Source organism: Capsicum annuum, chromosome 8 (assembly GCF_002878395.1).
Source record: "Capsicum annuum cultivar UCD-10X-F1 chromosome 8, UCD10Xv1.1, whole genome shotgun sequence".
Taxonomy (NCBI): domain Eukaryota; kingdom Viridiplantae; phylum Streptophyta; class Magnoliopsida; order Solanales; family Solanaceae; genus Capsicum; species Capsicum annuum.
In genome coordinates this window covers 169,038,453-169,050,871 of record NC_061118.1, presented here as the reverse complement: position 1 = coordinate 169,050,871, position 12,419 = coordinate 169,038,453, and the positions used below count along the sequence as shown (strand labels likewise).

Sequence of the window (12,419 nt, the reverse complement as noted above, 5' to 3'; positions counted from 1 at the left end):
AAATCATTTTCGTGATGGTAAGGGTCCAAGCATAACAGAAATTCAGAGGATTGTGTTTAGGGAGATGTTTGTTCAATGAATATAATTGTAGATTGCCTTGATTAATTTCACGAAGAGTAAAAAATATGTAATAATAAATCCAGATCACATATATACTCTATCGTACACAAGAAAATTGATCTACACTACACCACATAACATTTTATGCATTGTCATCGATCTTAGACACTGTCACTCCTCAACTAGAGAAATAGGTCAATCGTAAATTATATGAATCGATGAACCATCAGTAGCTTGTAGTTTGAAAGAAAATAATTAAATTTAAAAAGTTTAAACACATAATCACATGATTTGGGGGGGGGGGGTGAAAGAAAATAATTAAATTAAAATTTTTTTTAACACATAATCATTTTAACTGTTAACTGTTGGTTAAACAAGCAATCTTAAACTGTTGGTGATACTTACTATCATCAATGTTGATCCATGTCAATATCATATAAAAAATATACTTGTGCTTTAAGGGTCCATCAATTCATTTAGTCTATCGTAAACGTACACTGTAGGTCGTGCATCGATTACTCTCTTGATCATTCGTAGATCACATAGATCTATGTATATGGTTATAGACCCTCACTTTGATGTTGTTTAAAAATAAATAATTAAATAAAAAATAAATTAATTGTGAATTTCTACATATATAAAAGAATTTAAACAAGTCACATGATCTTGTTAGAACTTATACAAATTGGGGGGGAGGGGGGAGGGTGATTAAAGAATTATGAGGATGAATAGTGGTTGAACAATCAATATCCTCAAAGTAATGTTTGTCAAAGCACAAGTATGTTTTGAGGATATTGATTATATTTGATGACTACCCATCCATATACTTTTTGGATTTGGGGGTGGTGATTGAAGGAGTATGTGGATGGGTAGGCATCCAATATAACCAACATCTTCAAAACATACTTGTGCTTTGGCAAACATTACTCTTAGGATATTGTTTATTCAACTACTATTCATCCACAGACGCCTTAATTCACCACCCTTGATTTGTATAAGCTCTAATATGATTATGTGACTTATTTAAACTCACTCATATGTGTAGAATTTCACACTATATTTATTTTTTAACAACATGCTAGTAAGGATCTATAATCATGTGCATACATCTATGAGATCTACCAATGATCCAGAGATCAATCGATGCACTACCTACACTGTAAGTCTACGGTAGACCAATTGAATCGATGGACTCTCAAAGCACAAGTATATTATTTACTTAATTATTTTCTTTTTAAACATGTTATTGAGGGTCCATCGATTACTAGTGTCTACGGTAGACTTTAATATCTCATTGATGATTAACATAGGTCATGATCAATGGCAGTCTATTAAGTGTCATCAATAGTTTAAAAAATACAATTACTGTTCCAACGATAACAAACGAATAATTTTGTATTCCTTCAATATTAACACTTCTTTTACTTCATATATAAAGTCCTTCATCCCTTATTATTTTATTTCATCCAATTTATTTTTATTTTAAAATTCTACAATGTCTCAACATCTCAAACATCCAATTCTCAAAAGACTCTAATTTATCATTGTGAAAATGCGACTTTCTTAAGGACAACACGCATGAACTCAAATTCAGATCGCAAATTTTATAATTGTGTAATTGATTTCAGCCGAAGAAAGGGAGAATGGTCTAAAAATGATGTTATGTGGTATAATGTTAGTATTCATTGTTTGGAAAGGTGTAACATAGATGTACTGAGATTAAATAAATAAAAATACTTATATTTTTTCATAATGTTAATATTGTTTTTCATAGAATCTTAGCTAATCAAACTACACATCAACTAAACTCGAGTAGCATTGTAATGATAGAATATGCTAACAGTATACGAAAGATTAAATATGCATTCTATGAAATCAATCATACACTATATCAATTATGACAACACAATGTACATTCAAATTTCATGCAATAATACAGTTTGATAAAAATAGATTCAGTGCAGAATCATAACAATTTTCATAAAATAAAAAAATATTTATCATATCCTAACAACAGATCATTCAACTCCCTTATTTCTAAAAAAAAAGTCTTAAACATTAACAATATTAACATTCAAATGTCTTTTTCCTCATCATCACAAATGTCATTGTTGATGAAATCAACGATATCCACGACCACAGCTTTTTTGTCTGTTTCTTCTTTCTGTCCATCTTTTTTGTCTTCTCCTTCTTCTTTGTCTGCTGCTTCTTCCTTTCCATCTTCAATTTCTTCTTCAACAATTCTGTCATTGTCAATTCATAGACCACAAGTCTATTAACAGAAACAATTCAATGCTCAAATGAAAAAGTCAAATTAATTAAGAATTATCTCACCATTCACAACGTGATGATCGAAAAATTTTCAATTAAACACGTAGTATCAAAACTCAACTATTGTTACAAATCAAACTAATTAGCTATTAATCTTTTAATTTTGACTATTTCATCAATCATATTTTAAAAGAATTTCATACACCTAAATATTAATTTCATAGACCACAAGTCTACGGACAGAAACAGATCACTGCTCGAATCAAATAGTCAAAATAACTTATAAATTAACAATTATCCCACCATTCAACACTGCAGTGCTTAAAAAATACCAGCTCTAAAGCAAAATTTCTTAACAAAAAGTTCAAAATTTAACACCACTTAAATATTAATTTCACAGACCACAAATCTACGGACAGAAATAGGTCACTGCTCGAATCAAATAGCCAAAATAACTCATAAATTAACAATATCCACCATTCAACACTACAGTGCTAAAAAAAAAAAAAGCAGAAATAAAGCAAAATTTCTTAACAAAAATTTTAAAATTCAACATCATAATCGACGAAAAAATCTATCGAAACTGCCGAATTAAAACTCAAACCATTATTTCGGAATCAAACTAATTACCTATAAAATTCTCATATTTAACTATTTAATCAACCACATTCGAAAAAAATTTCTATACTACATCACTTCGAAACGGTTAACAATAAAAATCGATAAAATAGATCTACAAATAATCAAAACTTGATTTTAACGCAAAAACGAGCCCTTTATCACTGGAGAAGAAGAAAAATAAAAAATAGCATTTGGGAGAAATTTTTTTAGAGTAGGGGAGGAGTTGAAGTTGAAGAAGAGAGAGAGAATTTTTTTTTTTAATATTGAAAGAAGTGGTGGGTGTTAGATATATTATATTAAATTTTCAAAGTTATAAAATGATGAAATGATCTCTTGGCCCACGTGCGGGCCTCACCTTTTTAACTTTTTCTCACTTTTTATCCCCTAATCTTAAAAATTAAATAAATAAAAATAAATAAAAAAATTAGTGGTTATTTAACAAAATAGTTTTGGAAAGTGTCTCTTTTTTCAATTCTTCGGGAGTGTCTCACCACGTCGGTAACGACTTTTATTTGCTAGTGCCTTATTACTACCTTTTATTGCATGTATGTGTACAAGTACTATTTTCTTGTATCCTTTCTGTACTATTTCAGTGTACCTCTTGTTTAACTTTTATCTCTATTGCTGAGATCTAAATAAAACAGTAGTAATACTATCTGGCCATAACTTTCATAGTTGATTTGTTCTCATAAAATTTAGAATTCACACAAAAGAGGTTGCAACTCAAAAGTGCTGATTAGAAACATTAAAAAGAACATGTTAGGCTAGCTGTAAGTAAATGCAAGAGAAAACATGATACTAATAGACATCACTAATCCACTAAAACAATAAACTTTATAAAAAATAAGAAAAAATAAGATCTCTATTTAACTTTGACGTTAGGTCATTAATGTGCTTGAATCGCTTGTACGGATAAACTATCCACGTTAAATAGCCAGTTGCCACCGCAGTCATCTTAAAGAAAAGGACTTCAGTGTGCAACACATTATTTCCAATCAGATCATTAAACAGTGCATCTAGATTGCCCAAAGATTTGTTTTTTGAGGGACTCAGCATCAAAATAAATGGACCTTAAGCTTTGGTGATTGTACTCGTTCCCTGAATTATTGAGCTTGTAATGTGGTTTGCTTTACAAATTTTGGTTTGCTTCAAATTTGAAATCTGGTAGAATAGAATTGCATATTTTAAACTTGTAACAGTTTTGGTGTGATTTGCGTTGCAGAATTAAACAAAATCAGTTACTTCCTAAAATAAAGATCTAATTTATTTTAAATGTATCACTTTTTTTATATGTATCACCGTATACCATATGTATCACTATTTCAAAAAATCGGGATAGGGTGTAATTAACAAAATAATCGAGATTTTATGTAAGATTTAGGGATTTATGTTCTGTTGATAATTTTCACTCTAGCTACATACTCCTCTAATCTAAAATAAATGATTTTTTGCCTCAATTGTGGAAAAAAAATTAGGACATGAATTGTACTTTACTTTACTTTTTATTTTACATTTTTAATATTATTGAATTACTCTTGAAATTTTAATCACGTTAAGATACAACAACAACAACAAACCCAGTGTATTCCCACATAGTGAAGTCTGGGGAGGGTGATATGTACGCAGTCCATACTACTACCTCCGGAGAAGTAGCTAGGCTGTTTCCGATAGACCCCCGACTCCATATTAAGATAAAATCATTTAATCTAATAAAATTCATAATTGAAAGAAATTTATAATATATCCATGAATAATGAATGATTTACTTATTTTAGACATTAAAAAATAATTCGAAAATTAACATAAACTGTCGGTGGGCTAAAACAACAAACATCAAATTTAACCTAGCACGGGCCCATCAGGCACTAATAATGGAGGAGTACACGTGTAGGATATCCAAAGGATGAAGTCATTTGATCCAACGGCTATCACTCTCCCTTGCTTCCCATTTAAGCTGAGTATATCTCTAATTAAAACCACAGCAACGTCTAAGGAAAAATCAGCTCGAGCTGTGTAAAGTTTCAGGTCCTCTTTCTTTATTCCCAAGTTCTATTTAAATAAAAAAAATGTCTTTTTTCTCTTAACAAAATAACTATTATTCTTCTTTCCTCAATATTTTATTATACAGAAGAAACAACCTCTTTATTATATAAAGATTTAAATAATATTTACACATATTTTATCTGTTTTAGATTTCACTTATAAAATTATACTAAATTTATAATTATTGTTATTTTCGTATGCTAACAAAATATGAGTAGCGGACAATTCTTTTACCGAGCAACGTACAGAAATTCATCATTGGTTCTTTTTGATGACGAATTATTAAAAAAAAACTAGCTATCCATAAATATTCATTGCTAATTCCTTTTTTTTTTTTGTTTAGAGAGATGACACGTGAAGACTAGTGCAATTATTTAATCATACATAAATCTTGTATAATTGCATTAAACAAGATTCTTATAAGATTCCGGAGTTTTAATTATATATTAAAGTACAATTTATATGAAGAACACACATAGTTTCATCTGAATAGATACAATATATTAAGACTCAACTAGTGAACTTCACACAGATTTATTTTCTAAGAATCTAAATGAGCAGAATTTGGAAGTTTGATCTGAGGAGGAGAGAGTTCATGTTGGTTGCATTGCCAAGTACTGAAGTACATCGAGATCTAGGGGTTACATTATATTAAACTAGTTTATTATAATTAACTGATAAGTAATAATAATTATTATATATTAATTAACTATGGTGGGAATACAATAATTATTATTATAACAATAATTATTATATATTACATTCTGCCCTCCTCACACCCCATTTGATGGGAATACACTGGGTTTGTTGTTGTTGTTATTAATTAACTATGATTTAAGTAATATCAACAAATATATAAAATACATGTTATGTCTTTATTTAGTTTGCATAAATATTGTGATTGCGTTAGTTTATCCTAACAAAAAATAAATGCCATGTAGTTTATATATAACATTTCCATAGATTTATTACACAGTGGAATCAGTTAATTCAGAACTTCTATGTTGGTTTTCACTTGCAAGTATAATTAGTGAGAGAGTGATAATTTATTTGACCATGTCACTAATGCTTTCTCACTCTCTCTAAGTATAAGGCGCTTCATCCCTTATTTTTCGTCTAATTTAATCTTCGATCTCGCTACACTACTTATTTTGAACTTTTAAACAGGTCTTATTGAACTTGGAATGTATGGAAAATCTGATATTTAGCCTTTAGGTGATTGCTTTTCTTCAATCTCCTCGTATTTTATTTATAAGTTCCTATATTTTTCATGATCGATGCTCACTTGATGTTCAAAGGACAAATGTCTTGAAGAAAAAAAAAAATTAAAATCATTTGAAGACGGTTAAACCACTAAATTTCCTGAGGTGACTTTAAGGAACTAAAATCTCATGGCACTTAATATTTTTCTGTAGCGGGATCAAAAGAATTTTCTATAAATACAATAAAATATACAAAGAAATAAAGCATACGAAAAAATCAAAAGATTTTAATATATATATATATATAGTATGTCAATAAAAGAAATTCGAATGAACTTCTCTATGCCTAAGAGCCTTTTTTTTTTTAGATGTTTCCGTTTTCTGTATTGGCTAGAAATAAGATTTCATGACTTATCATTATGCAAACATAGTATTATTTCTAGATAATTATTTAAATCTTGCTTAAAACATTACCTTTTGAATTTTAGTAACACTTGAAAAACATTCTGTCCTTTTTGTGTATATGTTCTTAGATGCCACAACAGTCCATGTACGAATAGACTATTTTGGATGTCCAATTATTCATGCTCATCTCTTTTTTGGGGTCATTTTACATTATCTCTACTATTTATCTACCTCAGGAAAGTTACTGAAGGACTCAACAGAAGAATAATGGATCTTACGCTTCGTTTTTGTGTTCTCTCCCTGAATCTCCTAATTCTGTTGGTAATTTTCACTTCCTCCTTAGTGTTTAATATGTTCGAATTAAGATTCTGATACATGAAAGCACGTAATTGCAAAATCCAACTTTGATTGAGTAGTCTTTGTTCCTAAGGAATTTAGAGACGGTGATAGAATTCTTCCAAGATTTACAAAGCCTATGAGATATGTACTAGTTATAGTACTTTTAGAAGCTTGTTGGCAACAGATCTAATCCTTTCCAACAAGTATCTTTTGCACGTTATAGTGATGGCATTGCGCCTAATTGGGGTGATATAGTAGCCGTGTCGCACTAACCTCCTCCTCACTCCAATACTCATTCACTCTTATACTCCAACACTAACCCATTCCAACAAATGCTACGTTTTACTTAAATACCCTATCATTAAAATGTTAAAGAGCATTTATATAGTAGTATATGTTATGTTCACTTCATATGTAGGTTGCATATGGAATAGAAACTAGGAAAATGGTTGAAGGGGACATGCAGGGCAAAAGATTGAACTTCCCACTTGCTCAAGTTCGTTTATCATCATATGGGGATTTAAAGAACAAGGATGACACTCCAAATATAAGGATATACAACAACCGAGGAGACAACAATCATCAGCAAGCACAAGAAGAGAATGCCCAAGTTCGTCTATCATCATATGGGGATCTAAACATTAAGGATGACACTACAGATTTCTCGATATACAACAACCAAGGAAACACAAATCATCAGCAAGCACAAGAAGAGAAAGCCCAAGTTCGTATATCATCATCATCATACGGGGATCTGCAGAATAAGGATGACACCAAAGATTTGAGGATATACAATACTCAAGTAGAAAACAATCATCAAGAAGCAAAAGAGAATGCCCATATCCATTCATCATCCCACATGGATCACATTGATCCTTCTCTAAGAGTTTTCTTCCTTACGGACGACCTGAAGCTAAGAAAAGAAATAACTATTTCATTTCCAAGAAGGGATCTTTCTTCTACTCCGAGTTTCTTGCCCAAAGAAGAAGCTGATTCCATTCCATTTTCATTAAAGGAACTCCCAAACCTCCTTCAACGTTTTTCACTCTCTCGAAACTCCCTACAAGCGAAAGGTATGGAAGACACACTGAGAGTATGTGAAGCTCCACCTATAAAAGGAGAGACAAAGTACTGTGCTACATCAGCAGAGGCGATGCTTGATTTTGTTCAAGAAATCATGGGAGAAAAAACTCAAATTAAAGCTCTGTCCACAACTCATTTCTCAAACTCAACTCCCCTGCTTCAAAAGTATACCATTCTGGATGCTCCACATGAAGTAGCAGCTCCTAAGCTGGTGGCTTGTCATACCATGCCTTATGCTTACGCGATTTTCTACTGTCATTACACAATTAGCAAGAGCAAAGTGTTCAAGGTTTCATTAGGCGGTGAAAATGGTGATAGAGTGGAGGCAATTGCGGTTTGTCATTTGGATACCTCTGACTGGAGTCCATCTCATGTATCTTTCCAAGTGCTCAGCTTACTACCAGGAACATCTCCTATCTGTCACTTTTTTCCATCAGATAATATAGTCTGGGTTCCAAATATCGCCACTGCACAAGTGATCTGAGGGAGCAGTCTCTCCACGTCCGTAGCAGATTTTATTTGCTTCTGCCTTATTACCTGTTAATTGCATGTGTGTACTAGTACTGTTTTTTTGTATCCTTCCTGTACTGTTTCAGTGTACCTTTTGTTTTACTTTATCTCCAGTAGTGAGATCTAATTAAACAATAAGATTTTCTGGCAATAACTTCCACAGTTGATTTGTTGTCATAAAATTTAGAGTTCACACACACAAAAAAGACAGCAACTCAAAAGTGCTGATCAGACATTAAAAAGAACCTGTTACTAAATGCAAGAAGAAAACATTGTACTAATACAACATCACATTGTCAATATACCACCATAAATATAGTTTGTACAGGATTTTGATTCTACATCAAAGTAAAATTACAGGATGTTATAGATCTTTTGCTTAGTTAACCGTGAACGACCAACGCACAGATGGTAGCAATCAACCCAATAAATTATAATCGCGCACTGCAAGGTTGTCCGAAATTAAGTTACATGTGGATTTTTGGATTCAGTTCCAGAGGCAACAACAACAACATAACCTGTATGATTCCACAAGTGGGATTTGGAAAGGATAGAATGTGCGCAAATCTTACCTTTACCTTCATAGATAGAAAGGTTGTCAAAGAAAGAGTGAAATCAATAGGCAAACTAGCTAGAAACTTAGTACAGTATTTGATTCGAGAAGAGAAAATTAAGAGAAGCATCAGCGGCGTCTCTGGTTGTTCGTCTCGTCTTGGTTTCCCTGACGAAACATGGCTGAAAAATTGGTGGAAAGATCAGAATAAAGAGAAACGACCTCGGAAATATTTCCATTAAGCTCCTGAATCAGGCCCACGTTCTGCACCATATTGTCATTCGTTCTCGACTGATGGTTCTCGTTGACTTGCTGAATCAACAATCTGTTCCGATCCAGCACGGACTGAACCTGTCGAAATCTGTTGGAAAAGTTGTTCCACATCTCAGAGTTGCCTTCCTCCACACCGACATCAGGGCTCGTGGCGGTGGTACTTGTTGCTGCGGTGGTGATGGATTGCGCTTTGCCTTGGGTTTGACGATGGCGTTTGACGGTGTTTTCCATGCTGCTTGCGAATCTAAATCCAGTGGTTTCACTCTTCAATCATCAAATGTTAATCTGTGACATGAATACAGATGGTCTGTTTCTAGGGAGGAGGTTTCCTTTTCTTTTGTATTAAAGTCTAATTAATTTAAATTTAAGCAATCTAAACTATTATTTTATATTAAGATTTTTTTCATATTCAATACTCGAACAAAGACTTAACTGAAGAAATTTCTGGTGATTAGATATTTTCCTTGTGGTTATGACAGCTCACTGAGATGACTATTCATGATGTTAATTCACGCGACTTTGTTGGTTTTGCGAATTAGGAAAGAGGGTGAGGGATTTCAATCCACGCGCAGAGGAACAGAGTGGGGTTAAGTTTGAGCAAAAAATATCTTATCACCAAAGGGTATGGACGGTATTAAATAATCAAAAAGTGCAAAAAGACACAATTTGACCAGCACCCACAATTATAAAAGGATAGCGTGGGAATCAAAGCAAGTAGAATAATGGGGTACATCTTTTTTTTTTTGGAAAAAAAAAAAAAAATTGTATTGAGCCGCGGGTCTATCGTTGCGTGGTCGTAATTGGACTTGAGAACCTTCTCTGATCACTTTATCAAGTTATCGCCCTCAATTAACTCTTGCTCTTTTAACCAAATATTTCCATTATTTCATTCATTTCAGAATAAATAAATTATTAAGATATTTATTAATATTTTAAAATAAATAAATTATTAAATTTTTTTAAAATTTATTCTTATAATTTGACAACCAATTAACTTTTGAAAAGGAATTATAAGGTCAATTTTTTTTTGAGATAAAAATTAAAAGTTATATAAAATTTATGTCTTTAATATTTTTTTCTTAATTTATGTGTCAAAATCCAACAATTCATTTATTATGAAATAAAAAAAGTAATAATTGTGAAACTCTAATTTTTTATTGTAAGAGACATCAAGTGTCTTTCTACCTCGCTTTTAAGATATAATTAAGATTTATATATATATTATTCCATTTAAACTTTACTTTGTGAGGCTATATTAAAATTATTATTGTTGTTGTGATAAATTTTAAAAAATTCAAAATAGAAATTAATGTATTTCACTGTAGATATTATTTTATTTTTTAAAAATCATGAAACAAAAAAGCAGATGGTTGACGGCATAAAAGAAAATTTTCTTATTATGAATAACGTTTTATCCATAATGCGTGACTCTCAATACCGACAATTGTTGTTTTGTCATTGGGATATCTCTGAATGGAGTTTTCTGGGTGCTCGGCATATTTGTTTATGTCATGTGGATAGCCTTTAATTGAGTCTGTCTGATTTAGTAAACTGAAATCTCTTACTACCTTTCATAAAGGTGAGTATAGTTTCATATGTACTGATGTTGATCTCTAAATTAAAGGAAAAATAATACAAATTTCAATAATTTACAATTTAATTACAGAAAATTTTAATATTTTTCGTATAATTATTTTAATTTCAATTTTGGAGTTGTCAAGATACGTAATTAGCTTTCACTATATCCAACGAAAATATATTTTTTTCCTTTGTAAAGATATATAATTAGTTTTTGATATATTATTTCTGATTTTGAATTTGTTGAGATATATAATACATTTTCGGTCGGTCGGATACATAATTAGCTCCCCATAAAATACATAATTAGTTGAAAATTTTGTAATCTATCTATCTATCTATCTATATATATATATATATATATATATATATATATATATATATATATATATATATATATATATATATATAGAGAGAGAGAGAGAGAGAGAGAGAGAGAGAGAGAGGTACCAACACGATGCGCGAAATATTTTTTAAAAAATAACCCGGAGCTATTGCAATGGGTTACCTTGGTAAGAACGTCAAACTTGGACTCTATATGTGAACACAACATATAACAACAATATTTCACAACTAAGGACAACAGATATTAAAACATAAATCCCACGACCTAATAGTATTAATACAAAAGTTTCTAAACTTGACAAGAGGAATTTATAATCTCAGAATCTAAAATGCCTTAAACAATCTCATACATTTGTCTTGAAATCAACAGACAAAGAAGGATAGAAGGGATAGAGAGCAACTCAATCTCCAAAAGTTCACCCTGTCTCCGAATAGTCAACTCATACGAACTATCTCAATGGCGGCAACTAGAACCTGGGTCTGCACCAAAAAGGTACATGTTGACACTCAATTTTTGCCCCCCTTTCCTAAAATTAACGTCTTCAGGCTTCTTGATCATTAAAGGGCACAAAATATAATTTTTTTAATTTTTTATAATTGTTGACAAATTATTGATAATCATCCTTACTTTAGGATTTTTATCAATATGTTGTCGTATTTTTACTTTTCATAATTTATTAATAATCTTCCTTATAATAGGATTGCTATCAATTCATTATTATTTTTAACATTTTACAATTATCTGCACACGTACACGACATGATATCACATTTTTCATATTAAATTACATTTTTAAAAATATTTTCAACATTCTTTACATTTTTCATAATTACAAATCAATACCTGCATTTTGTACATTTTTACGGTCCGCAAATGCTAAGTCGGATCAATTATTTTTGCACAGTATAATAATTCAATGTTTTGTCGCATTCGACAACGACCACACAATAATGTCTTGTCACATCCGACAATGACTACACAATGATGGCTTGTCACATTTGATAATGACAACTCAATGACACTACCCTTTGGACAATAACTCTATCTATTGGTCAAAAGGATGAACACCCTTTGGTCAATATCTAAGGACTAAAGGATGTGCTATTATAAAAAGAGTGGACACCCCTTTATCTATT

General features: G+C 31.3%; 2 protein-coding genes across 3 annotated transcripts; one reads left to right on the top strand and one right to left on the bottom strand.

The window, feature by feature from the left end:
- The first annotated feature begins 4,843 nt into the window (after positions 1-4,843).
- Positions 4,844-8,685, top strand: LOC107840399 (BURP domain protein USPL1). Of its 2 annotated transcripts, XM_016684254.2 has the most exons (4): positions 4,849-4,977; positions 6,163-6,210; positions 6,839-6,923; positions 7,360-8,685. In XM_016684254.2, the coding sequence occupies exons 3-4, from the start codon at positions 6,870-6,872 to the stop codon at positions 8,506-8,508; spliced, it is 1,203 nt and encodes a 400-aa protein (XP_016539740.2). In that variant the 5' UTR covers positions 4,849-4,977; positions 6,163-6,210; positions 6,839-6,869; the 3' UTR covers positions 8,509-8,685. The 2 variants fall into 2 exon arrangements, with proteins under 2 accessions (XP_016539739.2, XP_016539740.2); XM_016684253.2 differs by lacking the exon at positions 6,163-6,210 and having other exon boundaries at positions 4,844-4,977.
- A 106-nt stretch (positions 8,686-8,791) lies between these two features.
- On the bottom strand, positions 8,792-10,083 carry LOC107840400 (protein EARLY FLOWERING 4-like). The gene has a single exon (XM_016684256.2). The coding sequence runs from the start codon at positions 9,589-9,591 to the stop codon at positions 9,217-9,219; it is 375 nt and encodes a 124-aa protein (XP_016539742.1). The 5' UTR covers positions 9,592-10,083; the 3' UTR covers positions 8,792-9,216.
- Positions 10,084-12,419: the final 2,336 nt, after the last annotated feature.